This window comes from Mytilus galloprovincialis, chromosome 9, assembly GCF_965363235.1.
Source record: "Mytilus galloprovincialis chromosome 9, xbMytGall1.hap1.1, whole genome shotgun sequence".
In the NCBI taxonomy this organism is placed as follows: Eukaryota; Metazoa; Mollusca; class Bivalvia; order Mytilida; family Mytilidae; genus Mytilus; species Mytilus galloprovincialis.
In genome coordinates this window covers 12,793,986-12,814,144 of record NC_134846.1, presented here as the reverse complement: position 1 = coordinate 12,814,144, position 20,159 = coordinate 12,793,986, and the positions used below count along the sequence as shown (strand labels likewise).

General features: G+C 31.7%; 1 protein-coding gene across 2 annotated transcripts; it reads left to right on the top strand.

Annotated features, from left to right (window-relative positions):
* Window positions 1-5,031: 5,031 nt before the first annotated feature.
* LOC143046636 (FAD-dependent oxidoreductase domain-containing protein 2-like) lies at window positions 5,032-18,546 on the top strand. Of its 2 annotated transcripts, XM_076219764.1 has the most exons (11): window positions 5,032-5,343; window positions 6,475-6,674; window positions 7,394-7,577; window positions 8,108-8,236; window positions 9,465-9,595; window positions 10,647-10,767; window positions 13,163-13,399; window positions 13,954-14,108; window positions 14,564-14,729; window positions 15,183-15,418; window positions 17,933-18,546. In XM_076219764.1, the coding sequence occupies exons 2-11, from the start codon at window positions 6,518-6,520 to the stop codon at window positions 18,169-18,171; spliced, it is 1,755 nt and encodes a 584-aa protein (XP_076075879.1). In that variant the 5' UTR covers window positions 5,032-5,343; window positions 6,475-6,517; the 3' UTR covers window positions 18,172-18,546. The 2 variants fall into 2 exon arrangements, with proteins under 2 accessions (XP_076075879.1, XP_076075880.1); XM_076219765.1 differs by lacking the exon at window positions 17,933-18,546 and having other exon boundaries at window positions 15,205-15,356.
* The last annotated feature ends 1,613 nt before the right edge of the window (window positions 18,547-20,159 follow it).

Here is a 20,159-nt window from a genome sequence, read left to right as displayed (position 1 = left end):
CCAAAGAGACAACAATCCGACCATAGAGCAGACAACAGAAGAAGGTCACCAACAGGTCTTCAATGCAACGAGAAATTCTCGCACCAGGAGGCGTCCTTCAGCTGGCCCCTAAACAAATATATACTGGTTCAGTAATAATGAACACCATACTAAACTCCAAATTGTACACAAGAAACTAAAAGTTAAAATGATACAAGACTAACAAAGGCCAGAGGCTCCTGACTTGGGACAGGCGCAAAAATGCGGCAGGGTTAAACATGTTTGTGAGATCTCAACCCTCCCCCTATACCTCTAGCCAATGCAGAAAAGTAAACGCATAACAATACGCACATTAAAATTCAGTTCACGAGAAGTCCGAGTCTGATGTCAGAAGATGTAACCAATATCTCCAGATTTCAATTTTGTGTCACTCTTATGTAAAAACTACTTGAAAAAAAATCACTATTAAGAATTGGTAATAGATATCAGAAGATGGCATCAAGTAGCAACTCTCCATCCAAGTCACAATTTGTAAAAGTAAACCAAGGTTATATGTTAAGAAGCATACGACAATGCTGTTAGATCCTATAGTACCTACACTATAATCGCTTCAAAAGATCTTAGTCGTCTCCAAAGCTTTCCAGAGATAATGTAATTTTTAAGTAATGCACATCGATTTTTAAATAAAAATTTTAACTTTCATTTGAAACGAATCTACAAGATGTTAATTTAAGTAAAATATAACAATCTAATTAAAATATAGATCTCTTATTTCGTTATAACTCGACGAATAAGAGAGTTTCGATGGATCTAAATTTATAATTAGATAAGGCAGATTCTATTTTTAATTGCCATTCTGTGAAATAAATTCTGCTCCCAACTCTTTTCAAGATAACACTCTCGAAATTGAGACTCTACAAGTATACGCATATCATTAATTGAACTTCCAAGACTAGTTTATAAACATGATCAACAGGCGCGTGTCGAAGAGAGGAGACTTTTTGTTACAACACTAATGTTATTTCTTTTTCATTATTCCGATTTTACTTGTACCAAGTCAGGAAAACGGCCATTGTTATATCATAGTTCGTTTCTGTGTGTGTAACATTTTTACGTTGTGTTTCCGTTGTGTCGTTTGTTTTCTCCTTTTTTGAGTGAGAATTCACATTACTATAAGACGTGTCACGGTACTTTTCTATCCCAAATTCATGTATTTGGTTTTGATGTTATATTGGTTATTCTCATCGGATTTTGTCTAATGCTTAGTCCGTTGCTGTGTGTGTTACATTTTAATGTTGTGTCGTTGTTCTCCTCTAATATTTAATGCGTTTCGGGTGCCATTCCGAGTTCTCAACACATTAAAATATTCTTTCCCTGACCTCTAAAAATTAATCATTAATTGCCGAGTGTATAAATCCCGATTTCCTACAATATTAACCAAATCACGACGTGCCGAAATATGTCCTCCCGCCCCTCAAAATGGTTTTCAATTAATAATATTTATAGTTATAAAATGCATTTGTTCTCTTGGATTAAGTTTCTTCCTCGTTGTTTATTCATTGAAAAGAATGCACTATTGTCGGAATTCCTATGGGGACGAACTGTGTGCCTCTCCTCGCCGACCTCTTCTTATTTTCATATGAATGTTCGTTCAGACACTTGTCAAAAACAAGAAGATCAAAGAAGCCTGGTTATTTAATTTCACTTTCAGATATATTGATGATGTTCTTTCCATTAACAATCCGAACTTTTCTGATTGGGTTCCATTAATATATCCACCAGAACTAGAAATTAAAGAGACAACAGACACGGCTTCCTCCGCCTCATTTTTAGACTAATACCTCGAATTTGACATACACAGTCATCTCAGTACCAGAATCTATGACAAACGAGACGATTTTAATTTTGAAATTATCAATTTCCCCCACCTTAGTAGCAATATACCAACTTCACCTGCATATGGAATATACATTTCCAAACTTATTCGGTATTCAAGAGCTTGCAGCTCCTACTCAGGCTTTGTAAAACGTCACCAGTGTCTGAGCAGAAAGTTGATGAAACAGGGGTATGTCAAAGAACGTCTCGTCCTCTTTCTAAAAAAGTTCATCGGAATGTACCAAGAACTTGTTGATAAATATTCCGTATCAACTTCACAAATAATACAAGATGGTCTTGAATTATAGATTTTGCGTACTGACGTTGTTTTTTTTGAGATATTCATTTGACGTGACTCTGTACTTATGTATACCATCATACTTTGAACGACAAAATTATTTTATTTATTTATATTACTTTTACTTATGTATATTGTCATACTTTGAATGACAAAACTATTTTATTTTTTAATAAAATTGAGAATGGAAATAGGGAATGTGTCAAAGAGACAACAACCCGACCAAATAAAAAACAACAGCAGAGGGTCACCAACAGGTCTTCAATGTAGCGAGAAATTCCCGCACCAGGAGGCGTCCTTCAGCTGGCCCCTAAACAAATATATACTAGTCCAGTGATAATGAACGCCATACTAATTTCCACATTGTACACAAGAAACTAAAACCAAAATAATACAAAACTAACAAAGGCCAGAGGCTCCTGACTTGGGACAGGCGCAAAAATGCGGCGGGGTTAAACATGTTTGTGAGATCTCAACCCTCCCCCTATACCTCTAACCAATGTAGAAAAGTAAACGCATAACAATACTCACATTAAAATTCAGTTCAAGAGAAGTCCGAGTCTGATGTCAGAATACTACTTTTTCTGTTAAGTCTAGCTGTTTTTTGTGATATATATTTGAAATGACTCTGTACTTATGTATCCCGTCATACTTTGAACCACACAATTATTTTATTTTTTATTATTACTTTTACTGTTAAGTATATTTTTTTGTTATATCTACTTTACTTGACTCTGTATTTATGTATTTTGTCATACTTTGAACGGAAGCAGGACAAATCGCCCCACTGGCAAAACGCCCCGCACCAAATCGCCCCACTTTTTCACCAACTCGCCCCACTATTAAAAAATTTTAAAAAATCGCCCCAACCTGGTTAACCAACTCGCCCCACTTTTTAAAAAAATCGCCTCACTTGTGAAAAGGGTTGAATCCAGTTAATTTTTCCCCTGTCAACTCACCCCACTTATTGAAAAAAGGAAAAATCTACTTCTATATATGTAATTTTCAGGTCTACCAACTAGCCGCACTTAAATGAAAACTTATTTTGATTTTTGTAATCGACACAGAATACAAACAAAAAAAAAAAACGAAATTTATTAAACTTTTTTAACATTCTTAAAATATAATTGCAAATATATTTTTGTATCATTATTGGAGAATAACTTTATACTTGTAAGCTTAGTTATTTGTATAACAATTGAAAAGAAACCTGTTAATTGTATCATAATCATACTATTGATGCGTGATTAACATTTATATATAACTTTATTGCAAAAACAGAGTTTTTAACAGCAATTTGATTTTATAGCACTTCACTTTGGTGTTCAAAGGTATTGACGTGGGCAGGGACAAAGATATACGACGGGATTGCATCTTTTTGATAAGTGGTTTATCTATTTGTCATGAGTGGGGCCAGTTGACAGACCGTATTTCAGTGGGATTTTAACCCTTTTCATAATGGGAGCATGTTATCATAACTATTTGCAATTGGAGTTTACCCTTTTCATAAGTGGGGCGAGTTGGTAAACAAGAGTGGGGCTTTTTTTTAGAAAGTGGGGCGAGTTTGTGAAAAAGTGGGGCGATTAGGTGTTGCGCGATTTGCCAGTGGGGCGATTTGTCATGGATTCCTTTGAACGACAAAATAATTTTTTGTCTACCTGTGCGAATTTCAATTTTACACCAATACTGAAAACCTTCCATCCTTTATGGGTGGACTTTACATAGATAAATAAAATCGTATAATATGAGCAAAATGAGGATATTAAATTTGATGTATGCCTTTTTTGTGCTTCTTCGTTACATTTGTTGTTTTATAGTCATTAAGATGATAACACAATGTTGACTGCTGTACCCCTATTTTTGACATTTTTACCTATTGTGTCTGTTTGTTTTGTTCACGCATCGTTGACAATGTAATGAAAATTGATGAGACTGTCATACAAGTGAGAGGTTTAGCTAGCTATACAACCAGGATCAATCCACCATTTTCTACATAAGAAAAGGCCTGTACCAAGTCAGGAATATGACAGTTGTTATCCATTCGTTTGATGTGTTTGAACTTTTGAATTTGCAATTTGATTTGGGACTTTCCTTTGTGAATTTTCCTCGGAGTTTAGTATTTTTGTGATTTTACTTTTTATATCAAAATGCATCTGGGGTTGAAGGCATATACATGAAAACAAAATAAAAGATATAAATTGCATAATTTTAAAATAATTCTTGTCACGAAAATTTTCAAAACGATACACGATCACAATACAAACCGAAGTTTTAGACAATATACACTGGTGAAAGAGTTAATAAAAACAATCTCTCAGGACATACCATATATACATCAAACAATCTCACAGGACATACCATACATACATCAAACAACTTTTTATGCTTCACAATACTCAATTGATTAATCAATTTACGTATTATGTCTAAATTATTCATGTACCAATTTCGTTATTTGACGAAATTCGTCTTGTAATGTTGGGTAATTGAATAATTTTGTCGTAGCTGAATATTTCGTGGCAAATTACTTCATAAAATGTTTCTAAAAATGTCTTATTACTAGCACTTTTGATCTAATTATCGGTCTCAGACGAAGTGTTTATTGTTTTACATATATTACATGTCTTCCGTAGAAAAATATTCTTGAGACAAGTATGAGATATGGAGAATATTGCAATATTGAATTGTTTACAAGATAAGCACCTCTTGATTTTTTCCAATATAGCATTGCACTATGTCTCAAAAAGTATTTTGGTTAAAATTATTTTTTTTTATTATGGTTATTTTGTATTTATACTTTAAATTATTTCAATAAAATATTTTCTTCTCTTCTCCACACAGTACAAATGTCTAATTATTATTTTTCTTTTTAGAAAACATAAAAATGGTTTATTTAATAAGCTAAATCTCCAATGGGGTTTCTGCTTGTCAATTTCCTTCCTGTGGAGATCAATACACATCAACGGAAATTAACAACAAATGAAATGGAATGACTTTTGTGGGGGTTAGAGATAGGATACTGGTTACGAAATGGGAAAGGGGAATTATTAACAGAGATAGGAACTACAGACTTAAATAATAAATGATAACTGGGGAAATATATATTACACAACGAGTTCATTTGGAATACACTTCATCTTAACTCATTGCAAAGTTTACAACAGTATATACTTTGAGGCAATTGAAAAAAGGTAAGTCTATTTCTTTAATTGAGATTTTTTTATGAAAGGAAGTATACATCCTTTTTTTCTCTTACAATTCAGTCTGCTAATAAGCTATTAAAGTGTTTGCTTTCATTCAAAGTGAAACTAGGTTTGTTAAAATATTGTAGTGTTTAAAGTGATAGGTTAATGGGGCAGCTTGTGTACATTTTTCAAACTGTTGAATAGGCCGTTTTCTTCTCTTTGGTCGGGTTGATGTCTCTTTTGCATATCCAAATTTCCATTTCCAATTTTATCTTAAAGTTCTTTCGTAATTTTTTTACGTTTTTGTCTGTGTTTAAACACTTAGATAGTCTAGTTTGTTTTTAATTTGCCATAACATTGTTAGTTAGTTTTCTAATAACCCTTTGGTATGTTTCGCTTCACTTTTGTCTGTCGTTTTCATAGCCTTCCAATTTATGCGTTTTGATCAAATGTGTTTTTTGTGTGACTTAGTTATATCCAAATTTTATGAAATGTTATTTTCTAATAATCTTCTTTAAGAACTTAATATTTAATCTTGTTTTATTGCATATATAAAGATATTGTCTTATTTTTTACCACACGTATATGGCTTCTCGGTGGTGTTAATTAATATCAGTCATTGATACAACATTATTTGTATAATTGTTTTGTGTTTTATTGTCAATTAACCGAGATACAGTTCAATACTTTCTCTGGATTTGGGATTTCTGCATTCTTTAATTTTTTATGCCGCCTTTCTTAATTTTCTTACTCTTTGCACATAATTCATTACTCTTTATATAGTAGCACATCAATATTCTCTTTTCGTTATTTTAAGGACTATTATTCTCTGTTCTTTATATTTTTAGCCCATTTTTTTCCATTCTGTAAACCCCCATACACTTCCTCATATAGAAACAATTTTGAACTTTTCTATATTAGGGAAGATTTCAAAACTTCAATAGTCTGATTTATTGATAAAGACCATATATTGACCTCTAGATTACGTTTTGCTTTTGTGTCTTTAGGTTGATGCCTAATTGGCGCTAAAGCTTATCTCATTTTTTAACTACTTCTTTATTTGCGGCGCGTCATGAATAGTTTATATATTGTATTCTCCATTGTTAATGCATAGTAACTATAATATTTCATTTTAAGTAATACCATCACACGAGATTGTCTTTTTAACGGATCTTCTGAGATGGTAGAATATATAGTGCCTTTCCTATGCCTTATGTCTGTTGCACAATGTTATAAGTACTGTGTTATTGGAGCGGGCCCTGGTGGGGTACAGATTGGATTCTATCTCCAGAAGCTCGGTCGAGATTACATCATCTTTGAAAGGTCTAACCAAGCAGGTATGTGAATTAACATAACGCGCAATGTGTCATTTTAATGGGTGCGATCATGCACGTTTCTCCAACATTTAATTTAATGCATGTAAATTCCCTCAGGAAAAGTTGTCCTTTGATTAATTTAACTGTTCTGTCTAGGTCCATTGTGGTCATTTAGCTCCAAGGGCTCATTTACACATCCTTTTAAATGTTGTCGTATTCTTGATGAAAGAAATAGCAGAAAAGATCTTCGGAAGCACTTTTATAAAATGTTATATTCATCTACTACAATTTAGAAACAATATCGAACCGAATCTAAAATCTACCAATTTCCATATTTAAACATAAAATAATTATTAAAACATTTTGAGCATTGTTACAACAACGTTTCCGTGTCTCAACTTACCATATTAATCACACTTTTATGTATTCTATTAGCTGCGGAACCATTGCTCGAATGGTCCTTGTAATATTTTTGGATAATGTATCATTCCTTGTTGTATATATAATCGCTTTAAATACCAAACAGCACAAAATGAAAGAATTATGTCAAAATGATGGGCTTTGGCTATAGCTATTTTAATAACAACATTAACAACAATGCCCGCTCTATCTTAACAAACAAATTTCCGTTCTATATCATTAGTTTAAAAATTTTACACTGTTTGCAATGCTTTTAGCGCATGTTTTTCTTATTTCACTTTCGTTTTTAACGTCACTATCGGTCTTCATTGATTTTTTAGGAAGTTTCTTTGAGAAATACCCACGGCACCGGAAACTAATAAGCATCAACAAAAGACACACAGGAAGTACCAACAAAGAGTTTAATCTACGCCATGATTGGAACTCTCTTTTGGGAGACGATGATCAAATGCTGTTTAAGGAATTTTCAAAAGAAATGTTTCCACCAGCTGACAGCTACATCAGGTAGACGATCTTATTACATTCAGTTTAGTTTGAATCTTTATAATGGTATTTTTTTTAAATATTATATGAGGCAGGTGATACATATGAATAAGAATCAAGTCCTTAGTAGTTTCATGATATTTGATAATCATATATATATATATGTATATATACATTTTTATGAAATTGGGAAAGTTTTACGACACTAAAACTTTCGTCAAAAAGGTACGGCGCAAGTGCAAATATTCTATAGAAAAAAAATAAGCGAAAAAATATTCATGCTTGCTGCCCAGTTTTCATATAGCATTTCAACTATATATATTTAAATGTAAGACTTTTATAAGGATTGACGCAAACTGTCTGCCTTTTTTAAACAATGCAGCACTTTCTTTATACTTTTTTTTCTTTTTTATTATATTAAAACAGACTTATTCAACCAATTTCAATAAAGGATTCATTTTTTTATATACAATTTTTTTCATCAGACTTTATTATTGAATATTGATTACAAATCATGTAAGGTAAAGTAATATAATCCTATTTTATTTCAGTTACATTAACACATATGCTTCATATTACAAACTGAATATCCGATACAATATAGAAATAAAGAATATCAGAAAGATGAAGCCCATGTGGTTCCTTCTAGAAGATCAACATAACAACATAACACATTGCAAGTACGTTTTCATATTTTGAAGATTTTAAATATATTATTATTGGCAATTTTAGTGGAAGCTTAGATGAATAAAATTAAATTAGGATGAGACGTTTTGATAAAATTATTATCATTTCTTTGGACTTTAATGTTCTGTTCTAGAATATTAAATTTGACTTGTCAAAATACAATAGTCTATTGCATTATCCAGAAAACTTCGAAAATAAAAGGATTTCCAGTTGATGCTGTAGTAATAAAAAAAACGTACTGTTGAAATTGCAACAGAACAGCCAAATAAAATCAAAGAATATATCTAGAGGTCGGCACAAGATACTAAACAAAATACAAAAGCCCAAAGCATATTCGAAGTCGAATTATCATAAGTAGAAACTAGGTAAAATTGGGCAACACATCAAGGATGCGGGAATCATATTGTTCATATGTCTGTCTGTCCGTTCACATTATCTGTAAAATGCAAAAGCACCAAAAGTATCGAAAGGAATGGATGATTTCTGTTTAGAATGATAAATAGATATTAGTGGGTGTAAGAAATCGATTAAAACTGAATTTTTGTTCACAAGATTTTTAGAAAGAATTCAAACGAAAATTCGTATAAGATGGTAGCTATCCACCTTAGTTTACTGGATGACAACATACATAAAATGGCTTCTGGCCTAGTTCTCAAAATCTTTTCTTTTTTTTTTTGTTGACAAAAGATAACGCTTTTCACGGGAAATGATGAATACAACACATAATAAAATGCATGCGTCCGAAGCGGTTTTTTATTAACCATCATCAGAAACTGTTTAAGCCGAAAATTAAAAAGCCAAGGATATATAGCATATACGTTTTATTTTTATGCCCCACCTACGATAGTAGAGGGGCATTGTGTTTTCTGGTCTGTGCGTCCGTTCGTCCGTTCGTCCGTCTGTCCCGCTTCAGGTTAAAGTTTTTGGTCAAGGTAGTTTTTGATGAAGTTGAAGTCCAATCAACTTGAAACTTAGTACACATGTTCCCTATGATATGATCTTTCTAATTTTAATGCCAAATTAGAGTTTTTATCCCAATGTCACGGTCCACTGAACATAGAAAATAAAAGTGCGAGTGGGGCATTCGTGTACTGAGGACACATTCTTGTTAATTTTGTTATAGAATGTTTTTGTCTGTTTTTTGTTGTCGCAGTTCTATATGTTCTTCGAGTACAGTTTTATTGTATTTTTAAAATGCTAATGAACTTTTTACCATTACAGTATTGTAATAGTTGCAACGGGACTATCTTTACCGTTTAAACCAAATGTAACTGGAATCGAGTTAACGGACGGATATGAAGACATATCAACATTTGGTCCTGATTATGAAGGGAAATCTGTTTTAATACTAGGTAATTCATATTGTTTGATTGCATCTGATATACTAGTATTTGGGGATTTTATTAAACATGTACAAATAAATTAAAACAACACCTTTTCATGCATATAAATCGCTTTTCTTGGTTTACCTTCATCTTGAAAGCTCAAACCCAAATATTTAAATGTCAAGGGTGTTTAAGAACTGAGAAAGTTGAAGAGCTAGATGACAAAGAAAGACCTAAAATGATATCTACATTCAACTTTGTCTTAGGGAGGTGAAATCTTAGTTTCTTATAAATGCATTTCTAAACGGACAATTTAAGAAAGGTTTTCTGCAAATCATGTCAGTACTGCGGTGCCAAAGAACTGACTACTGTGCTAACTGATAGTCCACTAGCAACAGTACGGACCCAGTGTTGCTAATATGAAAACACATCATAATTGTCGGCGTCCATTGTGCTATTCTTTTTTTTTATATAAGGAAAGCTCAAGGCCAAACACTTGATGTATAAAAAAGAAAAAAAAGTAAAATCACAAAAATACTCAATCGGAAAGTCCCTAATCACATGGCCAAATCAAATGACAAAACACATCAAACGAAAGTAGATTTGTTTTTCTGAGAAACATTTTTATCTCTACAAATGTAATAAGTAACTGTTTTATCATCTTAAAAGAAACAGACACTCATGGCAAAAAAACAATCCACGAACAAAAACAAAAATGCGGTTTACAAACACCTCATATATCTAAAGGTTGCCCAAAACGTTAACTAACATAGGTTGTGCCCATACTGTTAGAACTTTTAACGGAACGTTTTATATGTGCACAGGAAGTAATGTATATTCAATGATGATACCCTTAGCCAGGGGGAGTTCGGCGGGGTTCGGCGGGGTTCGTACGACCCCCCCCCCCCCTTGAAAACAAATGAGCTCTGTTAAAGTCAACGATCTGTTTGATTGTGACTGTTAAAGTTGAGTTCGAGAGTCCAGATACCCCTCCCCCTTGGAAATTCCTGGCTATAGGCTTGAGGATTAAGAGATGTAAAACATTGTATGATATACATTGTATTATTTCTTTTCAAAGGTAGAGGAAATTCAGCTTTTGAAACAGCTCAGGCAATTTATGATAGAACTAACTATGTTCATATGATTGGGCGACACAGGATACGTTTAGCATGGGAAACCCATTATGTTGGAGATATAAGGTATGTTTTTGATATATTTTATAAAACAAAACGAGTATTTATTTTAATGGGAGGAAAATTCTTATACATTGCATTGCTAAAAAGGATTGATTGATTATTGGTTTCCTAACGTCCATTTTTGTTTGTTTTTATGTTGGTCTTAACATTTTGGGGTTTACTTTAGGTATTTCGGTTGGCTTTTATATATTTTTTTCTTTGTTAAGGGAGGGGAGTATTTTTCTTGGTTAGTTTGGACGCATATTTCATTTCAAGTAATTGGATGAATAGGGAGACTTATCACAAATGGATTAAAATACTAGTATAAAAAATAGTATAAAGAAATCTGATTGTTTATTTTCTTTTGAAATTGTATAATTGTATAACATAATTTTCTGTCTACAAGAAAAAACGAATATCAAATACCAAAAGGAATAAAAGTAATAAATGAAAAATATGTGTAAAATGATTGTGCAATCTTAAGAAAATAGTTCCTTGAAAAAATACAATGTATTTGTAAATGTTAATTTGACATTACTTATTTATTGTGATCAATAGACATTTATTGTTTTCTAATTATCAAAGTTCAAATTTTCGTCTACAAGTTATGCTCCCACAACTAATTCGTCTTATATTGAATTTTTAGTATCTTCTTTTTCTATATTTATACCACAAGACACAACTATCTGTTAATCAGTCATCAATGATTTTGTCGTCTGCAGATAATGAATAAAATGGGCAAATTATCTCCCTTAATTTTGTCATTAATAGACACTCGAAAGCCAATTAAAAAGAATTTTCGTCAACAAACAATATCACGATTAATTGCAATTCAATAGATTCTAGTCGCCGCTACTTCTATTTTGTAATTAATACATAATTCTTTTTGCGCTTCATAATTTCTGATATTAGAAAAGCAACAAAAGCGTGGTTCACGGAGAGCAGAAGAAAATTGGTTAATTTGCATTTTTATTTTCTCGGGATATTGCAAAAAAAATATCGTAAAAGATATTTATGAGTAAAGATTACAACATTGTTTCAATGTTTCCTGGTTTGAATATTTATTACAGTAATATAATAAACTATGAATTTAAGATGTAGACAACTTAATTATTATTACGTTTAAGTATATTTTGGGGGGAAGGTATGGGGGAGCGGGGTATATATTATTTGAGTGGTGAACAAACATTATGTTCTTCTCATGAATATATTTTTTTTTTCAAATCTAATCAAAACGAAATTTTCGGCTTTATGTCGTTCAATAAAAAGCGTTTATATCAAATCTTTTGTGCAGTATGTATTAGTAGAAAATGATATCAAATTGTGTATGAAAAGAAGATTACATCATTTAAATGAACTTGGTTCAGATAATTTATTATAATCTATGTGAATCTGCTAGTTTCACTTTGATTATGCATTTATGTAACCGTCAGTTTGTTTACATGGAGATGGATGTACTTTATTATCTATTAAGCTAGACCATCAAAATCTAGTAAATCTAGTCAGGAATCTCACAAACTATACCTTTTTTGCTTATTTATTTCATTTTTAGTTATTTTAATTTTTTTAATGACAAGAAATTTCATAGTATGAAAAGAGACTGTGTTTACTCATTAATATGTACTGTTTCATTCATATGGATTCAATTTTAGTGGATTTCATTTTTAACATCTTTTAATGTTTGCTAATGAATCGAATGCAGACATAGGTTGTTCAATCTGATTTGAATTGCAAATGTTTTAATTGTGCTTTAAGTAAAAAGTAAAATCACAAAAATACTGAACTCAGAGGAAAATCAAATCGGAAAGTCCATAATCACATGGCAAAATCAAATGACAAAACACATAAAAAACGAATGGACAAAAACTGTCATATTCCTTGTTTGGTACAGGCATTTATAAATGTAAATGATAGTTAACGACAGTACAATTTGTTCTTCGGTTTCCTATTAAAGAAGTAAAAGCTATGTGGAAAATCTAAGTCTTTTGTTTTGTGAAATATAATGATTGTGTTGTGGATATTTACATTAGTGCATACATAAAAACTAAATATGCCCAGTTGGATAACTCCTTGCATTGTGTGTCTTGTTCCGTAGTACTGCAATTATTCCAGTAGAAGACTCGTGTATTGTATGTCAAAGTTAGTAATTTGGAGTTGATACCAGGGTTTCCCCTGGGTCAATTATTTTTTTCGCCACCTCTTTCGCCAAAACATTATATTTTTCGCCACTTTATTATTTTTCGCGAAGAAACATAAATATATTCTCAACTCGATACCATGAGTTACATTATTTTCCTGCTTTTTCAGACCTTTTGTTTATTCTAAGCTTGCCATTTACGTCGACACCTTGTATATCGCAACTTATCCTTTATTTCTTCGAGACTTTCATGCTATAAAATGAAGTATTGTATTCTTTTAGGGCTATCAATAATGAAATTCTAGACACTTACCAGCTGAAATCTTTGGATGGGTTTTTAGAATATGGAAATCTAGAAGATTATATGATAGTCAGAAAGAAAGATGGTCTATATTTGACTGATGCTGACGAAGAAGCAGCGAAAATATGGGGACAGTTTGAAAATGATCCATTACAAAAGCCATACGATCAAATTATTCGTTGTCTCGGCTTCCGGTTTGATACTTCTATATTTTCAAAGTAAGTATTTACAGAAATTATCTTAAGGAGAACCAAAATAAAATCAGCCAATTGCACTTGTACCGCATTTACTTTGATATCGGATAACAGTGGGATATGAACTGGTGGAAAATTTACATAATTTTCCTAACCGTTAAAAGTTTGTATTTTGTATGCCCACCTATTATAGTAGAAGTGCATTATGTTTTCGGATCTCTAGGTCCGTTCGTTCGTCCGTCTGTCCAACGTCAGGCTATTTTTTTTGTTCGAGGTAGTTTTTGATGAAGTTGGAGTCCAATCAACGTTAAACTTAGTAAACCTGTTCCTTATAATATGATCTTTTTAATTTAAATGCCAAATTAGATTTTTGACCCCATTTTACGGTCTAGTGAACATAGAAAATGATAATGCGAGTGGGCATTCGTGTGCTATGGACACATTCTTGTTTGAATTTTTTATAAGAAGATTTCATTGACATATTTATCGTTGTCCCTTGCTATCTGTCTCTTGGTAATTAACCTTATATAGACTGTCAAACTCTAATAATATAATTTTGGATTCTTCCCTTACACAAGTCAGCTATCTGGTGGTTATAAAGGAAAGTATCCATTAATCACCCCTGATTACCAATCAACAGATATACCGGGGATCTATATTGTTGGCACTGCTACCCATTCACTTGATCACAGAAAATCGGCAGGAGGATTCATACACGGATTCCGATATTCAGGTGACATTATATTTCTCTCTCTTACAAAATACAATATGTAGCATTGCTATTTATTTGAAACCAAACACACACACACTTGCATTTTGAAATTACGGTTTTTATTTAAAGACACATATAAAGTGACCGATTTTATAATTAAAAACTTTTAAATTGTTTTGGCGTACTCTGTGAATGTTTCTGTGAAAAAAAGTTCATAGACACTTTTTGACTTGTTCCTGTCTGATGGCGATACCAATATGAACATCCGATACGGCCGTATATATATATTGTAGTAATATTTAATATTTTTATACATATATCAAAGATTTCAATAAAATAATATGTAGAATCAAACATCAGGCTGACAACGGCATTGCTATAAAATAAATTCAATTTGATAGTTCTATTGGTTACCACCTAGTAAGATCTTTCGTGTTTCTCCTAAAAATATGATTAAATTTTTTATTTTCTTTCAGCTCGTGCTTTAAACAAAATCTTATCATGGCGATATCATAGTGAAACGTGGCCAAAACAAGCATATAGTATTTCTAACTTGCTTCCGGTTACAGTGAAAAGGATAAATGAAGCTTCTGGAATATACCAAATGTTTGGACAGCTGGTAGATGTTATATTGATAAACAGGTAAGGTTTTATTTAGAATTGTAACTCTAAATTTTAGCTTTCATTATAACTTTCTTGTTAGGAACCCATTTTTCTAATAAATTTCTTAAAGTATTCTCTAAATTAAATGGTCACCAAACGCAATGCATGTCGGGAAATTTTGGTTCACATATATTCTACAAGATGCTGCACAATACGATGTTTTCATGATCGGAATTTGATCATTAAATATATTTGTTTCCTTTCACAATTTGTGTAAAGTAGTATTTTTTAATCTGCAATGTTCGTTTGATAACAAGAGTGCAAACAACTTATGAAATCCCCTTTAAAGTTAAATGCTAGCTTTGTATTTCCAATTTAAATATATTTCAAAATTGTTATGGAAAAATTAGCAAAATATTAATTATTTAAAATGACATTTTTGTAGCTACTTTGTCATTTTTTTAAAATTTGTACATCTTCATTATATTACAGTATTTCATTTGAATATTATGAGGAATTTCCTGTTAATTTAATTCGAGAATTTGGTCAAATAACTGGAGAATCGATATCAAATAAGAGCATGATAGTTTTGGGACTGGAATATGGAGAGGATTACCATGGTCCGTCAGAGGATGTATTCAGAGAGGACAGGGCAGCTACAGAACCGAGATATGCACATCTATCAAACTTTTTACATCCGGTTTTATACTTCTACCACGTCCCTCCAAGTAAGTCGCGAAGCTATCATTTAGTATTACTTCTTTATTATATATTTTCAAAAATGTATGTTGGAGATAAAGCAAAATAGCAAAGGGATATTCAAACTCAGAATTCAATTACAGACAACTTCATGGCGATAACAACGAAAAGATAACCGATAACAAAAAAACAACATAAACAAAATAAAAACGAATACACTTCATCCTTTTGGTTGCGAATGTAGTTGTGGAATAAAAGGCACAATAAATTAAAATGAGGCAATTATATTAAAGTCAATATTACCCTTAGCAGAGATGAGGCTCGCAATCCCAATTTCAACTTTTTAATACTAGCTTTTATCTTGTACCTTGTGCAACTATCAATGATAGTCAAAATCTCTGTCTAGCAGAAAGGGAAAGGAAAAAAAATATTTCTATTCAACACAAATAAAGGCAACAGTAGTATACCGCTGTTCAAAACTCATAAATCTATGGACAAAAAACAAAATCGGGGTAACAAACTAAAACTGAGGGAAACGCATTAAATATTAGAGGAGAACAACGACACAACATTAAAATGTAACACACACAGCAACGGACTAAGCATTAGACAACATCCGATGAGAATAACCAATATAACATCAAAACCAAATACATGAATTTGGGATAGAAAAGTACCGTGACACGTCTTATAGTAATGTGAATTCACACTCAAAAATAGGAGAAAACAAACGACACAACGGAAACACAACGTAAAAATGTTACACACACAGAAACGAACTATGATATAACAATGGCCATTTTCTTGACTTGGTACAGGACATTTTTAAAGAAAAAAATGGTGGGTTGGACCTGGTTTTGTGGCATGCCAAACCTTGCACTTTGATGGCATTGTTAAATATAACATTAAAATGACAACATAATAATACAGGACTACAATACAAATAAATAGCAGAACGTATTAGGCACAGAAACACATGAATAATAGATAACAAAAGGCATCAGGTTTAAAATTCATTACGTCAAAAACGCGCCTCGTCCAAACAAGACTTACCAGTGACGCCCAAATATAAAAGTTCAAAAGTCAAAAAAGGGGGTACAAAGTTGTACAGCTCTGAGGATCAAAAGTTGAAAAAAGGTTGTGCCAAATACGGCTAGGGTTTTTGCTTGTGATAAGAACATCCTTATTATATAGAACAATTTATGCTATTGCAAACAGTAAATTTTATCAAATGAATATAAAAGATTTACATGATCAAACTGACGTTAACTAATTACAGAAAACAAAACCATAATACATAATGCATTGAAGACCTCTATGTTGTATTGTACAGTGTATCAGTTGTTTACAAAAATGTAAGGTGATCTATACATGCTCTTTGGAGTTAATATAATGATATTCAGAATTCACATCACTAGAATGTATAATATAATCATGAGTTAATTGAAATACCTTTTTTATGAGTAATCAAAACAGTTGTAATAATATGTTTGAATAACAAAATAACAATATAAAAAGAGAAATCGACCGCAACGTTCACTCTACTTGGATAGAGAGACAACTCTGGCGAGGTAGAAAAATCTGCCTGAAAAAAAAAACTCGTTGTTATAATCTATGGTTTCATATATATGTATAAAAATATAACAGAGATTACTTTTCCACTGAAGACTTAGGCCCTACAGCCTGTACTTTGTGATTTTGAAATGGTATATATACATACTGAAATAGTTCGTCACTATTATCTAATTGTTACGTGCAGACACGATTGCATGGTGGCCCCAGTGAAATTGAATCTCCATTTGTCAATGTTGTTGCAATCTTATTTAAACCAATACATTTTACATTAATCTGATAAAAAAAATGTTGACATTTGCATACAATTTTACAGAACTTGCACTTATATGCCAAGATTAATAGGTATTAAACACTACTTTTGACAAAAAAGCCTGCATCTACAGATCAGATTTTATAATTTAATTTTTTTCTTTTTCTTTAACTACAAGAATATTTATTTTTACTAAAAATGAATATTTAAGGACGCTTACCTATTCATGTTTGTCATTTTACGTTAATAATCTATATTTTATCAGGTTAAAGTACAACGAAACATATAGATTATATATACTAACCCTGATAACAGACACCCCGCAGAAGAATTGCATTTATGTTGAAATTGTCCACATGCTCTTTTGTAATTGTTGGGGGATTTTTTCCTTTTATCAGAGTTTTGTTACTTCTTTATTATTATATCAAATTTACATATACTTACCTTTTTGTAATCGACTGGTAGTTCTCGATCAAGATTCTTGAAATATTAACAGAATGTTTGCAGAAAGTTGTGCAATGACTGTTATAGACTAGAATTAATTTATTGAAAGATTTGTTTCCCCATTTCCAGAAAACAACAACAAAAACTATTGATTACGGACCTAAAACATGAAAAAAGTGCCCAAAAATCTTAAATTGTTCATCAGGTCTTCGCTTCATCTGATAAATAATACTGGCATTTAGATTTATGGTTCGCTTCTAATTATATATTTCAGAGAGGACAAGCTATTTAGATAAAAGAGTGTTGCCTATACCTGATAAATTATTTCATTTAGTGGAGGACTTCCATACCAACTGGCATCATAATAAAACACATGTACAGCACTTAAAAACCTTTCTTGAAAACTGTCTTTCGCAAAGACTAGATGCATTCCAGAATACAGACTGTTTATCATTTGCCTTATCTAGAAGATCTGTTCCAGTGACATGCTATCATTATTTGAAAAATGCATAAAAACGATTTCAATTAAAAAGAATAATTTAATTTTAAAAATGGTGCATAATCTATGTTATTATAAGATGAGAAAAACATAAGCGATGCTTGTGTTATCTACTCGATTCGCTGCCGATGAAAAACTGAACAAGACACCAGAAGTCGATTTCACAAAAAAACTTACGACTAAGATTAACCGTAAATATACTGATTTGTTCAAGACTTTAAAAGACCAATCTTAGTTGTTAGTTTTTTTGTGAAACCGACCCCAGACTTTTAACTGAGAAGACCGGTTGTAATTTCTGCAAACACGCGGTTCACCAGTGGAGTTCGAACCAAAATGTTTGAAAAACAAAATTAATAACGAATGTGAAAATCATTAAAAACAAACAAGTACTAGTATTCTATTTATGCCAAATTATTGTAAATGTGGATAAGCAATTAACTCCTCATCTTTGCCCGCCAATGGTAACAACCCAATTTAATCCACAGAGAGGTTGAGACTTGATCTTAACACTTGCCTTGCAAAGATGTCTATCATTAGATCAGAAAAATCATTAATGTCTCATATTTCTTCAGTACATTCACAGACATCGACTTCATAAACATTATGCTTTCGTTACAAAAAATGTAAAATCAAAAATACCGAAAATTCAAAACAGAAAACCACTTATGTTAAAAAAAAACACTAATGAATAGCCCTATTGCTTTCTATTTTCAATTCTGCAATTTCAAGCATAAATGGCGTCTTTGTCTTAAGTTCATATATAGGGACAGTTATATAATGTCTAAACTGTACTAGTACCTTATTATGGCTTGTTTTGAAAAATTCAACATACCTGTACCTTTAATTTCATATAAGAGAGTACGGGTTCCCAGAAGTTCGATAATACAAAAAAAACAGGTTCTTCTTATTTAAACAGATTCTGCCCTCCTATCAAAATTGTATATACCTCTTTATTATTCAAGTGTTCTAAAGTGATCCAAAAAGCTTTCCTGTGATACCCAAATTACCCAAATACTTCTGGTTCTGTTGTGCTGTCCTACATAGGTTGTTTTATTACGTGTTCGTATTTATTCTATGGTTAACATGTCTAAATGTTACTATTGAATTGTCTATTTGTGTTTTTTTCTGTCCTCAGAGTTCTTGCATTTATTTGTGTTGTATTCCTGTCATGTAATTAAGTCAGGAAAAGGGCAGTTGTTACCTTATAGTTCGTTTCCTTGTGTGTTGCATTGTCGTTTGTTTTTTGTTGCACTTCAGTGTTTCTGTAGTTTTGTTTTTTTTTTGTTTTTTTTTTTCTCCTATAGTTTTTTAGTGTTTTGGTTTTTAGTTTGAAACCAAGATTTGCTTTCTCTCATTCGATTTATGACTTTCGAACAGCTATATACTGCTGTTGCTTTTAATTGATTTACTACTGTTGCTTTTAATTGATTTTTTGCAAACGTTACTCAATAATATTTATCTGTTGGTGTTTCCATCCATCTTGACAACCATAACGGTAGAATTTGTTTCTAAATCACATGCACAGTTACTTTTATCGTAATGTTTATAAACTGATCTCTCAATTTTAATGAAATGCTCCCCTAACGCGACCTTTCATGCACAGAAACTATAATTGATACGAAAAACAATACAATTCATAAATTATCCAGTTCTTACTAGTGCATTCCTATTGATTACGGAAATTTAGCTTATTACTGTGTATATGTTACAGGCATTTCTAAATTTAGGCATTTTGTAAAATGCCTGAAATTAGTTTATAGAGTAATATGTAAAATAAAATAAAAAACAATTGAAAGCGCTGAACACCGGAGCAGTTCTATTTATGATAAATACTGAAATAAGAAAGAAGATTTTAAATAATCAAGAATAAATTTTACTTAATAATTCCAAATTAACACAAGTACAGAACTCGACAGTTATTTGTAATTTCTCAAAATATTTGGATGATACAACTGATCACAATATTTGTCCTGATTTGTCTGATTGCCGCACTTCTACCACA